The sequence below is a fragment of the Mesitornis unicolor genome, unplaced genomic scaffold (genome assembly GCF_000695765.1).
Source record: "Mesitornis unicolor isolate BGI_N332 unplaced genomic scaffold, ASM69576v1 scaffold35190, whole genome shotgun sequence".
NCBI classification, from domain to species: Eukaryota; Metazoa; Chordata; class Aves; order Mesitornithiformes; family Mesitornithidae; genus Mesitornis; species Mesitornis unicolor.
In genome coordinates, this window is record NW_010160896.1 from 6,307 (window position 1) to 21,233 (window position 14,927).

The 14,927-nt window shown below is 48.0% G+C and overlaps 1 protein-coding gene across 1 annotated transcript in view; it reads left to right on the plus strand.

Annotated features, from left to right (window-relative positions):
* Positions 1–1,375: 1,375 nt before the first annotated feature.
* Positions 1,376–14,927, plus strand: part of ADAMTS3 (ADAM metallopeptidase with thrombospondin type 1 motif, 3) — a gene marked incomplete at both ends in the record, with an annotated part of 26,124 nt that continues 12,572 nt past the window's right edge. The window contains 7 exons of the mRNA XM_010191382.1: positions 1,376–1,572; positions 8,910–8,993; positions 9,732–9,888; positions 10,702–10,807; positions 11,771–11,914; positions 13,399–13,531; positions 14,007–14,120. Of these exons, the coding sequence (XP_010189684.1) occupies positions 1,376–1,572; positions 8,910–8,993; positions 9,732–9,888; positions 10,702–10,807; positions 11,771–11,914; positions 13,399–13,531; positions 14,007–14,120 (935 nt within the window). The remainder of the gene's footprint in view (positions 1,573–8,909; positions 8,994–9,731; positions 9,889–10,701; positions 10,808–11,770; positions 11,915–13,398; positions 13,532–14,006; positions 14,121–14,927) is intronic.

Sequence of the window (14,927 nt, forward strand, 5' to 3'; positions counted from 1 at the left end):
AAAGCTGTCTGCAGGCCTGGTCTCTCAGCCGCAGTGCCGGGCTAAGCTTCTGAAAACAGCTGGGGACAACCTCGACGGTTGATGTGGGGTTTGGGGAGTGATTTAAGAGTTGCAGGGAACCACTGTGGTACCTGGGAGGGAGAGGCTGCCCAGTGAATGCGGCCAGCAGTTGGATCTGCAGGGGATGAGTTACAGCGCGGCCATCCAGCACGGTCTGCAGCGTTGACCCTGCTCCTGCTGTCCTTCCTGGAGCACAGCTTACATCCCTTGTGCTGGAAACACATGAAGGGCCACATCGAGTGTTGCAGCGTTGGCTTTTGTTCAGCTCATCTAGAGAAGGGTGGAAAGCTGTGCCACTGTTTGGGAAATGCCCCATTACAATGCAGGTCGAGGGGAGCAGCAGGGAGGGCCATGCTTTCCTTCCTGTCCGTGGGACACTGCCTGCTTCTGCTGGGTGTGCAGAACAGCAGGATCCTGTGTGCTGAAGGGCTCTGGTGTCTCTTACCCTAAATGGAAGGGGGGGGTGGGATCTCCCTGGCTCCCCATCAGAGCCAGACTCCAGCTCAGCCCAGTTCCCGGATGGGCTACACTGAGATGTCCCACACCGGCCCCATCTCTCCTGTTGGTTGCCTGGCCGTGCTGCTGTGCTGCTGGCTGAGACTGGGAAGAACTGAGGAGTCCACAGCTATGGCTTTTTTCCTGTCAAAATCCACAGTGGTGTTTTGCTTTACTATTCAAGATGAAAGAGCGAGCTTTTGAGTCATTGCAGGTATGGGATGTTAATTGCATCCCCTTAAAAGCCAATTCAGAACGGTTCATCTGAACTGTGCCCCTTGACCCATGTCCTCAGGGGACCCTTCTGATATTTTGTGATACTCACAGGACAGGACATTCCAACACCAGCTTTTTAAACAAAGAATTACAAAAACAGTAAATCAGAAATTCTAGCTTAGCTGTTTCAGTGATGGGGTATGAGGGGGGAAACACAACACTGCTATCTGATACCTTTTCAACACAAACTGGGGCTGACCACACTACTTTGAAGCGCTAAAGCCACAAGTTAAGGATTGCACAGCACCCCCAGCGAATGTTGTGGTGCTCTAGAACATGTGCCTGATGTGCTGCAAAAAAAGGAGGGGGAAGTTCTGGGTTAGGAAGTGAAGTATTTGGCATAAATCTCTTTAGGGATAGATGTTATGTGTGAAATAAGAACTGCATGATAAATTACAGAACTATACGGTTGAATGGATTTTTTCATTGGGTTCCATGTGAATCACCTCCTCAGAGCTCCTGATGGGTCTCACCCGTGTCCATACAGTGGGGGTGTTTCTGGAGCAGCCCTGGAGCAACGCTCACATCTCACCATCTCTTGCAGAGTCTCTCCTTGGCCTGGGAGCCCTGAGCTCCCTGTCCAGCGGCGTCCAGCAGCAGCTGAACGAAACCCTGAGGCACCGCCGGCACGCGGGAGACGACGACTACAACATCGAGGTGCTGCTCGGCGTGGACGACTCGGTGGTGCGGTTCCATGGCAAAGAGCACGTTCAGAACTACCTGCTCACCCTGATGAACATAGTGAGTACCCTCCCTGCGCCGCACGGCGTGCTCTGCAGTGGGAAAGGCTTCTGTGGCCTCCTGCAGGGGCGTCCAGGAGACCTCGCTCGGGACAGGTACCAAAGGGATCATTTTGGCTGCTGTTGGGTATGGTTCTGTCTTCTCAAGATGCTCCTTTAACTGATCCTTTTTGCAGCAGTTCTCTAGGGCACGTTCTAGGGTAATTCCAAGTATTTGGAAACAGTTGAAAAACAGTGGGGAAAAAATATAAACTTGATGCATTTCTAATGATTCCTAACTAACCTGCAACACAATTCTGCAGGGAAACCTGGTTAAAGAATAAACACGCAGAGTCACACCTAACACACACAGTTAAACACCTAACAGCTCTCTGAAAGCAAGCAAACCTTCTGGTAACGTCTGCTCCTTAACTGCTGTGGCAATATCTGTGTTTATATAGAAACTGCAAAGGAGCAGAGGCTCACAGAACTCCTTTATCATAGGGTGTCTTGCGGGGTTAGCAAGTATTTGTTGTCTACATACACACTTTTGCTGTAAAATCAATGGCACGACTCTGTATTTAAAGATACAATCTTGAACTGCACTGACAGATTCTATGGAAATGCACATACAGAAGAGCACAGTTCACACTCACGTTACAAGTCCTGCATTATACCAGCACTGAATGATAGAATTGCTCAGGCTTAAATGTTTTCTGGTTTGTAAGTCTTAGAAAAAAAATCTTAAAGGTATATGAGATGGCTGTAAAGGAGATGTGTAATACCTTGCAGCGTGCGGCCTTTTCTTCATGCACGTAAGCATCAGATCCATATGGATACATCTTAGAAGCGGTAGGGATCATAAGGCTTTCCAGGAAAGAAAAGTGATATCCTCAGGGCAGACAATAAGAGAACAAGTTTGCAATTAATAATGATTTAATGAATGTGGAAGTTATTCTTGTATTTTTTACACTTATTTCTGGAATAATTTACAAATTATTCCTTAGGCTTACAGATTATCTTTGTAACACCTCTTTATTCTGCCTCACATCAGCCACCATCATTCCTGACTGAGAGAATTCAGTCCTTTCACTATGGCAAAGTATCAGAAACTCCTTCTCTCCCTCATCCCAAAACCCCATTTCAGCTCCCCGGTTCCACTTCAGATATGTGAATAATGATAATGACTTTGGCCATCAGCCCTTGGTTTATGCTTAGTTTACATGCTTGTGCTGATAATTTTTATATGCGTTTTCGGGGTTTCTTGGGCCAACGCCTTTGTGTTGGACCTCGTGTAACAGAACTGGCAGAAATGCTGCACTAGCAGTGACTGAGGCCTTGCTTCCCTCTCATGCCCTCTCCCTTTGGTCCAGGCTGTGATCCCTGTGGCTTGTAGCATAACGCTCCCATTTCTGGTGCCATTGCCAGAAGACCTCAGTGAGCTTTTAGATGGTTAGAGCCAGGTCCACTTAAAACCCCACAGCTCAGCACCCCCCAGCTTTTGCCCATCACAGTTTTGGAAGTGCACAAACTTGCTGAGCATCTTTGGAAATCTGCCCTACCTGTTCTGGCTCCCAAAATGCGGACCAGCATTTGAAAAATCTAATCTATATAATTTGACAGGAAAAACTGTTTCTCTGTATGAATTTAAACCAACTGGTATCTTTTCCAGCGTGACTCTGTGTAGAACTATAACAACTCTGTATAGAATTATAGGGTGCTATAAATCTAGAATAAGAAACTCCAGACATACACACACATTGTAACTGCAAAACCAGAATTTAGTCTGCTGGGTTTACAGCCTGCGCCTTTGTTCAGTCTCGTGCCTCTCCTACTGTTTCTGTAATTGGAGTGTATATGTTTTAGGTCGCTGTGGTATTGCAGTTTGCTGGGGAGGTGCTCTCCAGCAGTAAGGGTTGATGGTTTGATGAAAAGGGGCTGTTGAGTAGTGTCTGTGCATTGGGTTGTGGTGCCCACGGTGTTGAACCATAACGTCCTCTCCTCCTGTGCACACAGAAAGCCTTTGAGTGTGGTGCGCTGGGAGCTGGGTGTGCGGTTCCTGGAGCAGAAACACCCCTGAGCCTGGCTGCTCTGCAGCTCACACCCAGACACCGGCGGACCGACAGCACGACTCGTGGTGTGAATGCACATCTGGTGGCTGCATATGGCTGTTGTAGGAGAAGCTGCTTTTTTGGGCAGAGGGAATTGTCCAGCACATGAGCAAGTCTTGGCTCGCTGCGGATCCGCTGCAGCAGACGCTGTGCAGCGCAGCTGGGCTTTGGACAGACGTGACCCTGGCTTTGGGGTTCAGCGTTAGGGCTGGATCTGGTGGTGTGAGCTGACCCTAGTGTATCTACACTTGTATCCATCCTGTGTGATCTGCTGTGGTGATCCTGCTCTGGCAGGGGTTGGACTGGATGAGTTTTCGAGGTCCCTTCCAACTCCTCATATTCTGTGATTCTGTGATTAGGAACTGACATTTGTTACTGCCTTGGGTGGTTACTTAAGACAAAGCTTCCCTGGATTGAAGGAACAGATCAGAAAGATATCCACATAAGAGCACTGGGTTACACTGAGGATTCTAAGTGGGTTTGGACTTGGCAGGATTTATATCTTTTCTTTTTTTTCTTATTGAGAATAAGCCCAAATCAGGCAGCAGAGTGGTACTTCCATGCTTAATTCATGCTCAAATTTCAGGTTGCTTTAGACAGAGTTCCTCTTTTGTCCACTCAGCATTGCAGTTTTGTGGGTATCTCCTTTCTAAATAACAACTGTAGTTTGTCGTCCATCAGTACTGCTAATTTAGCACCAAAAAAAACCATCCACATTTAATTTTGTGTTGTTTCAGAGAGGCGAGTATCAGGACTGCTCAGTGCTGCAGTCAATGAGGTTTTTATTATCAGCTTCAATAGGAACAGAGAGAGCCAGATCGGTCTAAAAATCCTGCCGCAGGTCTCCATGCACACACTACCTGCAGTGCTGGATCCATCCATCACTCCTCTCATTTACCTTTTTCCAGCAGCAATAGGACAGCCCTGACTCTACGTGGCTTTTGCATTCACCTCTGCCTGTGTCTAGAGGTGCACATCACTGAACTGAGAGTCCTCCTGGCTTTTCCTGGTCTCTCACCCATCGCCTGGCAGTTCTTATCTCAGACAGAGGAGCAAAGCCAGCTCAGCTCCTTCCTTTCTGTGCAGTCCCACAGGGCAGTGAGAGCTGACCGCAGTGTGTACAAGCAGACAGGTAATGGGCAGACAGGAATAACCTGTGTCCTTTCTCTGTGCGGATCTGCCCCACGATCCTGGCCAGCAGCGCTGCAGAAATGCCAGCGTCCCTGAGCTTGTGGCTGTAACTTGTATTGCTGGAGAATGTGAAATAGGAGGTAACGTAGCTTTAGCTTTGGCAAATGTGGAAGCAAGTAAAGTTTTGAATCCAGAAAATTAGAGAAGTCATTGTTTGTGTAACAAAATATCTTGATAGAGTACTTGCAGGGAATCATTTTCTTTTCACCACATACCTCATGAAACATCAACAATACATCCTTATTAAAGATGAATATTGTCATTTTAGTTTGAACGGAACACTGAACTGTCAGCAGCAGAGCTGATACTGTCCCAAAACACTTCCATGGTTTCACAGGCGTCTGTGGCTCCATCTGCTGGGAGTGGGAGCCTGTGCCTGTGCACACCGAGGTACCTCTTCCTGCAGCAGCTGTGGGTCAAGGACAGCAAAGATCATTGCCTCTTTCAGCAAGAATGCTTGTGTGACCATCCAGTCCTTCCTGTCAGGATTTTAACCATGGTAATCTTTTATATGACTTTTTAAATGAGGTGCAGGTACAACAGGAAATGAGAAGAAAAGATGAGGAAAATTAAGAGCTGGTAATCAAGGCAATACTGTTCTTGTATTGAGCTGTTTATCAAAAGGCATTAAAGGAGAAGCAGCCAGTGATAAAAAGAGGAAGAAGAGCAGAGTCCAGGGTTCTCATGGCTCCCAGTGCTTGGACCCAGCAGCACCCATACCTCCCAGTGCTGCTGAGAGTCAGAAGGGAACACTTATACCAGGAGGTCTGGGAGCTGCTCTGGGCAGAGTGGCGATGGTGAGGCTTAGCTGGGCAAGTGGTCTATATCCCCAGGTCATTTGGGAGCTCGGATTGCCTCGGATCAGCACTGCAGCCCCTGCCAGGGCACTGTGGCGGTAGGGTCTGCATGCACTGGTGGGCAGCCGTGATGGGGAATTGCATGGAACCTGCACAAAACCACTGTGCAGCTGCTCGTGCTGCAAGGGGTGCTCAGAAACCACCCAACCTAACTGGGATGTCCAGTGGGAATCCGGATGCTTTTCCTTGCTGGAAAGGTCTTGCTGGAGGGGCCTTGGTTTCTCCCATCGCTGTCTTTTGAGTACATCAAGTTTGGGAACGTGGGTTTGCCCGTGCCACTCACACCGTGTCAACACGGGTGAGGCTCCCCTGAAGTCCCTGGCTCAGCTGTTATCTCCCCCTGCCTGTGCTCCTTTGCTGGCTGCAATTATTTGGTCTGTTTGAGCAGTTTTGTATCCCTTCTGTAAACAGACGCTTCCCCGCTTTATCTGCAGACTCACGCAGTTGTCATTGCTGTCGCAGTGAGTGAAGGCTGCCTGTGTGTGCTTACTGCTTCCGAAAAGCAGACGCACTGCTGTTTGCTTTTAAATCCCACAGCAGGGGCTGTGTGGCCGGCTGGACACCAGGGATGTGTTTCACAAGTTTGGATCAGACAAATCCAGCTCACTGGGGTGGGATTTATGTCTGTGTTGTGTAGCAGGACCAGCATCTTTAATGTCATTTCCTTTGCCATTTTAGCCCCGGTGCAGGCAGTTACAGCAGTGTGGAAGTGCTGCAGTCTGCACTGATGCTTGCAGCACTTTTTTGAGGTTTGTGGCCTTCTGGCATGGTTACAGGTTTCCCAGATTTCCCGTGTCTTGGTCACAGAGTAAATGTAAACTTGCTCCTTGAGAGAGTCCTCCAAAGCAATCCACAAAGAATGGGGTAAAAAATGGCATTGTGGGGAGATCTTGAAGACCATTTGAATGTTTAGGTCAATTCCAGGATCCTTTTTGTCTCCAAGAAAGCCACTCCTGGGAAGTTTGTTGTTTCTTGGTGCAAGGGAAACTGTTTTTTGTGATAAAAGTCTTGGTGGAATCCACTGTTGCATTAATGGGGAGAAGATACGAGATGAAGAGCTGAACTTTGGAGGAATTGCTTCACAGGACAGGCACTCTGAGCTCTGGTCTGGCTCCTGCTGACAGCCTCTTCTCAGCCACCCCTACAAGGGACCATGTTTCTAAAACCCACGGACTGGAAGCACCGTGCCAGGTCCCACAGTCTGGACAGCTCAGAATGACCCTTTTCCCTGGGGGAAGGGGAAGTTCTCTTTAGCCCGACTAAAAAAAACCCCAAACCTCGAAATCCTGCTCAAATATGCCAGCCTCTGAACAGTGGGGGTTATTTTTCACCAGTTACCCATAATATAATATTTATGCTGTTTTGAGGGGGATGAGTAACTTCATTGATGATCCGCAGATGTTTTTAGCCCCTAATTTCTGCTCTGGTGGCAGGACATTTCTCACCTTCCCAGACACAAGGAGGGTCCTCAGGAAGAACAATTTTTGAGCTGTCTGCATAATTCAGGGGTTTTTAGCTGCACTCCCACAAATACTCTTCTTAGTACAACAGTGACCACATAATTCTAATTTCTCTTGAAAAACTGGGTCAGCAGCATTAGTTGCTTCTAAAAAAGTGTTTTTCAAAACAAAACCCGCCATGAAACATTTTGGTTGTTGGTGCGCGGTGGAAGGGCAGCGTCACCTCTGGATCTGTGCTGTGCCCTCCGGGCTCAAGGGGACGTGGGCTCCTCTTGTTTGGGGGTGATCCTGAGCCCCAGTGTGTGAGATGAAGGACGCGCAGGCTTTCCTGCATGGGAGCACTAACAAGGCTGTTATTTCTCATCAGCTGCTCGTTTCACAGACAACTGCATACTGGATTTCTTTGTGATCTTTATTGCTTTGCAAGTGTTGCTGGAAGGTGCAAAACTGAGCCAAAACGTATTGGGGTGTTAGAACTAACAGTGGGACCGTCTGATCTGTATTTCCTTTGGCTTGCAACACTCGAATCAGAATTCTGCCGTTAAATGTCGAGTGCAGGTCTCAGTGCAGACCTGATCTGGACTGTTTTAGGAGACTCCCTGTGGGCTTTGCAGTTTGCTTGGTCCTGGGTATTTCTGGAGGGTTTTGAGGACGAGGGTGTGGGGTCTCCTGAGGTTGCCTTGCGGACGGGGTTTTCTCAGGCTGGTCGTTGCTTTTAACGTAGTAAACCTTGCCAGGCCACATAAAGGTTACCTGGGTTTGTGCAGTTGGTGCATTTTGTTAATGGAGCAGTCGAGCTGCAGAAGTCACACGTATCTGGGGATACCATTACCCTGTAAGGTGTACTGCAGCGTTTACGGCTCTGGCAGTGCTGGTGACTTTAAAACTTCCAGACGAAAGTTTCCAAAGCATTCCTGGGATTTGGAAACACTGGACCCGTTAATTTTAAGAATTGAGAGCACTGCTCACATCTTTAAAGCTGAGCACACGCCTACACGTGTGCAGAGCCGGGGCCTCCTTGGTTGTGTCACGGTCTGAATACTCTGCTTCAGAATGCAGAAATGGCCTTCGGTCCAGTCCTCAAGTATTGCCAAGGACAGGGCACATTTCCTTGAGCGAGAGCTGCTGCTGCAGGAGCCTTTTCAGAATGAACAGAATGTGCTCACTCGCTCACTCTCCAGGCTAAAACACTCATCCCGTGTGCTTAAACTGGTTGCAGCGAGACACGACTGACAAAGCAAACAGGAGCAGGAGCTGGGGCTCACCCACAGTCAGTGGCCAGATGGCACTGCCAAGGTGGCCACAGGGGTTGGATGGGGGGGTCTTAGCAGTGTTAAAGCAAACTCTGTCTGCTTTTACATCCCTCGGGGAACTTGACCATGCTGCTGTAACCCTACTCTCAGGAATAACCCCATTTCCCTCATTGTGTTTATCAAATGAGTGAAATTCAGCATTCAGATAAGCACTTGCAGGGTTTGAACTTGAAGTCTTTTTTTGCCCTCATCAACTTTCCTATTGGCCCTGGGCCCAAGGCCATTAAACGTGAGGACCCTGATGTGCTTCAGGAAGTTCAGTCTACACTTCTCACTGCTTGGAAGTGGTTTGAGACTTGAATCCTCTTCTGAGAATGCAGCAGTGGCATAAGCACGTGAAATAACATATACCTGCCCTTGGGAGTTCCCTCGGTATCGTCAGTGACTTTTTCCTTTTTAATTTTGCCTTATTTTTTTTTCTCCTCAGGTGAATGAAATCTACCACGATGAATCCCTGGGTGTTCACATAAACGTTGTGCTGGTCCGAATGATCATGTTGGGGTACGCGAAGGTGAGCAAGCCTCTGAACTCGTTCTCCATCTTCATCCTTGCAGTTACAGTCCCCGTGGATCCCGTGCATGGCCGTGGAAGCACACGTTTGCTGTCCCTGCCCAGCACACCCTGAGTGTGCTGTCCCCCTTCTGCGGCACAGCTGCAGCACAGCTTGATGTTTGCCTTGTAATTAAATTTACTGAGCTCATAAGCACACACTGTAGCACAAGTCTCACAGAAACAGATGTTTTATCTGCGTTAACCAGCACATTTATTTGCACTACAGTGTTTTGCTCCCGTTGAGGCACTGTCCTATGGGTTTCTGTTACTCACTTCCACCGCACAGGCTGTGTGTGCCACTGCCTTGTTGTTTATCCCAGTGAATTGTCACGTCACTGTTTGGCAGTCCAGAATGGAAGCAAGTTTCAACAAAACAAAAATCCTGATTGCATCCTAACATCAAGTTGCGTGTTTCTCCAGTGTGTTACAGGCTGCACACAGCAAGGCCATTATTTGCATAGATAATGTAAATGCTCATTACAGTGTCTTCAGAAAAACTCCCATAATATGTACCATTATACACACATGGTCACTGTTAACATTTCCTTTCCTCATAGGCAAGAATACTCCCATGACTGAGAGTGACAGGGTATTGGGAAAAGAGAAGTGGGGACCTGGTTGGTGCTCCAGGAAAACCAGAACTTGTCAGAACTTGGTGTGTTCAGGAGCTCCTGGGTCTGACGTGTTGCTCTTTCAGTCCATCAGCTTGATCGAACGGGGGAATCCCTCGAGGAGCTTGGAGAACGTTTGCCGCTGGGCCTATCAGCAGCAGAAGTCGGACCCCAATCACTCTGAGCACCACGACCACGCCATCTTCTTAACCAGGCAAGATTTTGGGCCTGCTGGTATGCAAGGTAATGCAGCTGAGCTGAGCAGAAAACTGTCTGGACTTGGTGGGTTTTGGCTAGTGCTTGCCAGAAAAGAGGAAAAATTGAAAATTGCATTGTTTTGTGATCCCAAGACAATGAGTGATGTGGGCCTCTGTGCAGCAAATACTTATGGCAGTGTTCAGATTTAGAGATGTACTGAAACCTGGATGAGAATGCCCTGCTTTCAGGCTTTATACCAAGAAAGCTTCTGTGCTCGTTTGCTGGTGAACCCATGCTGTCTGAAGCGTTATTTCTGCTTTTCCAAATAGCCTTTTGAAAAACACCCTGTGTTTTGGCTGTTGAGCTGGAGATGTCTTAGCCATTTGCGTTCAGTACCTCCATACACCCCTCACCTTTTCGGGGGCATGAGGGTCCCAGTTCTCATGCAGGTCTGGGCTGGCAGGCTTGGGGTGAGCTGGTCAGGATGGGATGTTAGGCCAAATTCATTGTCTTCAGAAAGATTTCAGCTTTCACGAAGGAAAAGACAAGCAATATGCGCCAGGCAACACGGTGATGAAGATACAAATATCAGCACAGGTGAAAAACCCCAGCCTGCAGCTCTACCTGTTAACTGAACAGGAATCTTGTACATTTTTGGTGCCTGAAGTAACACAGGTGTCTGTGGAATCAATTTCAGGCTGCCAGAGCCATTTACTCTGACAGCAATTGCACAGAGAGAAAGAATTGACAGTCAAAGGAAAAGACCCCTAGGTTCTTCTCAGGTAGTAAATGTGTTGGGGTGTCTTGTTTAAAATCAGTTAAATTGGTCAATGAATCAGACGTGATTTCTTTCAACAGGATACGCTCCTGTTACTGGCATGTGCCACCCGGTCCGAAGCTGTACTCTCAACCATGAGGATGGGTTTTCATCAGCTTTTGTTGTTGCTCATGAAACTGGCCATGTGTAAGTCTAACTCTTAAAATTGTATTACCATCAAAACAGGGTGCTGCATCTCTTGCTTGCTTCAAGGGGTTTAATCTTAATGGCTATATGAAAGCTATCCTCATTTTATTTCATCCCCTTGGAATGTATCAGTGGTTTAAGCAATACAGGCAAGTGGGGGAAGAAGGGAAGGGGAGGAAAGGGAGAACCAGCTCTCTGTGGGGTGAGGAAGGGTCAGTGAGAAACCTGGCAGGCCCAGGCAGTGGGGACAGCGGCTGCTCAAGCATCCTCACCTTCTTACTTCTCATGGACTGGGAGTGCTGATTTGTTAGACTTGGCGCTTCTTCAGGAATGATAACGTAACTGATTAAGCAAAGATGTCTGTTAGCTGGCTGGATGATTTCATGTCAAGCACTGATGAGCTGATTTTTGCCTTCCTTTAGTAGTACAGGCTACTTATTTACCACACTGGGTGTTTCTGCTGGTGTCACAGTAACATAGGAGGGATCCAGCCAAACTGGAGATGACCAAGTCACTTGCATATAAAGCTGTACCAGGTGCACGCTTAGAGATGTAACATGTAAACCATGCTGGCTCTTTGGAGATGCAGCGTGATAACTGTGTGAGCTCTGTGTTTAATAGGTGCTTTTGATAAATGAGTATACAAACACAAACAGCTCAACGTCTGAGTGAACTGCTCCCTGATGAGCAGAATTGTTTGCCTTTATCCGAAACATAAGAAGTCATCATCGTTTAGCACGTTCATTCCTGGAATTAACAAATCAAGTATAAAAGAGCGTGCATTCAGAGAGTCCTTACGTTTTGCCATCAAAGCAGATCAGTTTGAAATGCAGGTGATATCTACAGAATGCAAAGAGCAATTTCATTTTGCGTGATTCCATGTGCATGAGAAATTGTTTTTTTTACAGCGGTTTCAGCAGCTGCAGAGCAGAACCGGGCTCTGACACCAATTCTGTGTTTCAGGCTGGGAATGGAGCACGACGGGCAAGGGAACAGATGTGGGGACGAGACAGCCATGGGGAGTGTGATGGCTCCCTTGGTGCAGGCTGCCTTTCATCGCTACCACTGGTCCAGATGCAGCGGCCAAGAACTCAAGAGATACATACAGTAAGGACCGTCAGCACTCGGCGGTAGTTGTTGTACTAAAGGAAACGGAGGTTTTTGCTGTTCGTGGGTTGTGGGGCCAGTGTGCTGCCATGCGAGACAGCAAAGAGGAGAGAGGAGGCTGTCCCAGTGTGAAGGAGCAGGCACAAGTGTCATGCACAGGACCCTTGTTGCAAACACAAGAGCGCAGGGGCACTGGGGGTACTGAGGAACGGGGTCCTCTGGGGTGGCCGGCTCTGCTTCCAAACAGGGATTCAGCCTCCAAAGGTGTCCCAGTAGGCAGCAGCAAGACAGCGCCATCGCCACGTCTGGACTCCTCCATGGAGCCCTTTTCTGATCACCTTTTTTGCAATACTCTTTTTTTTTTTGTATCCCTTCAAATCCATCTTAGAAAGGCTGTAAAGCAGGATCAGTGTCTCCTCCCTTGGGGCTTTACTGGAAGCCCATGGCATCCTCTGGGGATGGCAGCAGGAGTCTCTCTGGCAGCCTTGGTGTCAGGTAGCTGGTGTTTTCCCTAGGTTTTTGGTTTCTCTAGGAGTTGTGCTGTGAAACTGGCAGGATGGAGCCCTAAACTGGAAAAGGCACTAGTAAAAGGTGTAGAAGATTGAAGAATGCACGTGTGCCCATATCTGAATTAGGAGAACAGCTCTCTGGCCTGCTGGCTCTAGTCTCCATCCCTGTGTGTACTTGAACCGATTCTTACTCAGGCTTCCTTCTCCATTGCAAATAGCCGGTTTTGCCAATCAAAACCGAGCAAAAACTCCACGAGTTGACCCACATCTCCTACAGAAGCAGCCCTATTCATGACGTGAAGCATAAAATAGTCATTGATTGAGAGCTCAGAGCTTGAAGTGAAACACCCCAAGGAGCAGCAGGAGGAGCAGCCCACCAGTGCCGCTATTTTAAGACCTCAGAGTTAAATAGGAATGAGAGAAAAGCAAGCATTATTCTTGCCCTTTCCGTAGGCAAATCCCTGTGAATACAGCAGATGTAGGTAAGAAGGCCTGTTCTCAGACTGCTGTCCTGCTGCACAGCTCCACAAAGGCAGTGGAAAGGCTCCCTGTGAGGACAGAGGCTTTGTGTTAGGAATCATAATCCAGGTCAACGCACATGGAGATGTTGCCCTCTGGCACTGAGAGTGGGGCAGTGTTTGTTTTCTACCTTGGGACAGGAAAGTGAAGTGCAATTTTCACCTTGTGCAAGGGCAGGGCAGGCCTGGAGATGCCTCTCCACAGTCTCCGTCTGGCAAGCGCAGGGATTTTGCTGTAGGATCTTCCCCTCCAGTGCTCAGTCAGGTTGCTCCAGGCAATAACCCTGCAGAAGGGGCTGTCTGTGCTTCAGGGAGCAGTCACTGTGTGTAAGTAGGACAGAAAAGAGGTTGGACAAAAGGAGTATTGCCTTGCTAAGAGTAAGTGCTTTGATCTTGCTGTTTGAAAAAAGAAATAGGACATTTTCTCATTATTTTTTTCCTGTGTATCTTCCCACAGCTCTTACGACTGTCTTCTTGACGACCCTTTTGAACACGATTGGCCCAAGCTTCCTGAGCTGCCAGGCATCAATTACTCCATGGACGAGCAGTGCCGCTTTGATTTTGGCGTTGGCTATAAAATGTGCACAGCGGTACGTCCAGGGCAGGCGGCGCAGAGGCAAACGTGCCTTCAGCAAGCTGGTGTCTGGCCTTATTTAAGAGCTGCAATATATGTGTTTCCTCATAATTGAAGAGCAGTTAATGGAGTAGTTTAAACAGAACCATAAAGAGGAGAGTGATATTTATGGTGGAGCGCATCCATCTGGGCCATTTGGTTTGGTGGTCAAGTGGCCAGCAGCACGGTCCACATGACACAGACTTGTGGTAGTGGTCCCAAGGAAGAAAGGGAAAAACCCCTCATTTTCCTCCCACTCGTGAGTGTCTTCCCCCTTTCCTCTTCTCACCAGCTCAGGACTAGAGGATGCAAGGAATAAGCACTGCCCTTTTCTTTCTGTACTTGTTGGTATCGGTGTGTGTGAGAGGAATTGACTGGGTGGTTTGAATCCTTATCTGAAAGGTATCAACAATCTGATGTTGAGTTTCACCTCACGAATGTTTGCATTTCAGTTCCGGACCTTCGACCCATGCAAGCAGCTGTGGTGCAGCCATCCAGACAACCCCTATTTCTGCAAGACCAAGAAAGGACCCCCACTGGATGGGACAGAGTGTGCCCCTGGAAAAGTGAGTGTTGTGCTTTTGCTGTGTTTGTGCAGTTGCCTTCATTTGGGTTGGAGGGCAGAGAGGAGAACGGGGAGCTGCCTGGCATCCCCCGAGTGAGGCCGGAGGAGGGAAAAAAAGGGAGCAGAGCTTTCCCACTGTGCTGCTCTGGGACCGTGCAAGGTTTGCCGTAGTACAGAGCACATTTTGGCCATTGAACCCCAGCTGAGGTGGAACCCATTCTCAGACCTCTCTTCTGTGGCCTTTCTGTTGGGTTTTTTTGGATTCTTGCCTCACCCGTAAAGTGTCCATGAAGTGTCTTTAGGAATCCATGGTAGCAGATAATGCTGTTACTGTAGGACTGCTTTGTAGTGCTTGTGGTCCAGACGTCCTGTGGCTAAATGTTTGTGCAGCCTTAGGATTAGCTCTTTATTTTTCCCTTTTAATATCCCTATTAGTGGGTGTCCTGCTACTGATTCATTTTTAATTACCAAATTATACTCAGATAAATGTTTGTTTAGCAAAGTCTGTGTATTTTGAGATACCGAAGAGCCGCTTTTACCATCTTGAGTACGCCCTAGCGAGCAGCAAGACACCACCCTGCTCAGTAACTACCCCTCTGTTCAGCCTATTTGTATATGTGTGATATTTGGCCAGGATGAGGAAAAAACCCAAGTAATCTTCAGCAAAAATGTTATCCTACTAATATTCAGAACATGAAAATTCCTTTTAAAAGGTGGTAGCAGCTAAGACTCAAACAATACAAAGACTGAAATGGAGAGGAGGGTGGAAGGTGTTTAGCCCAGGGAAGGATTCAGGCCAGGTTCAGCA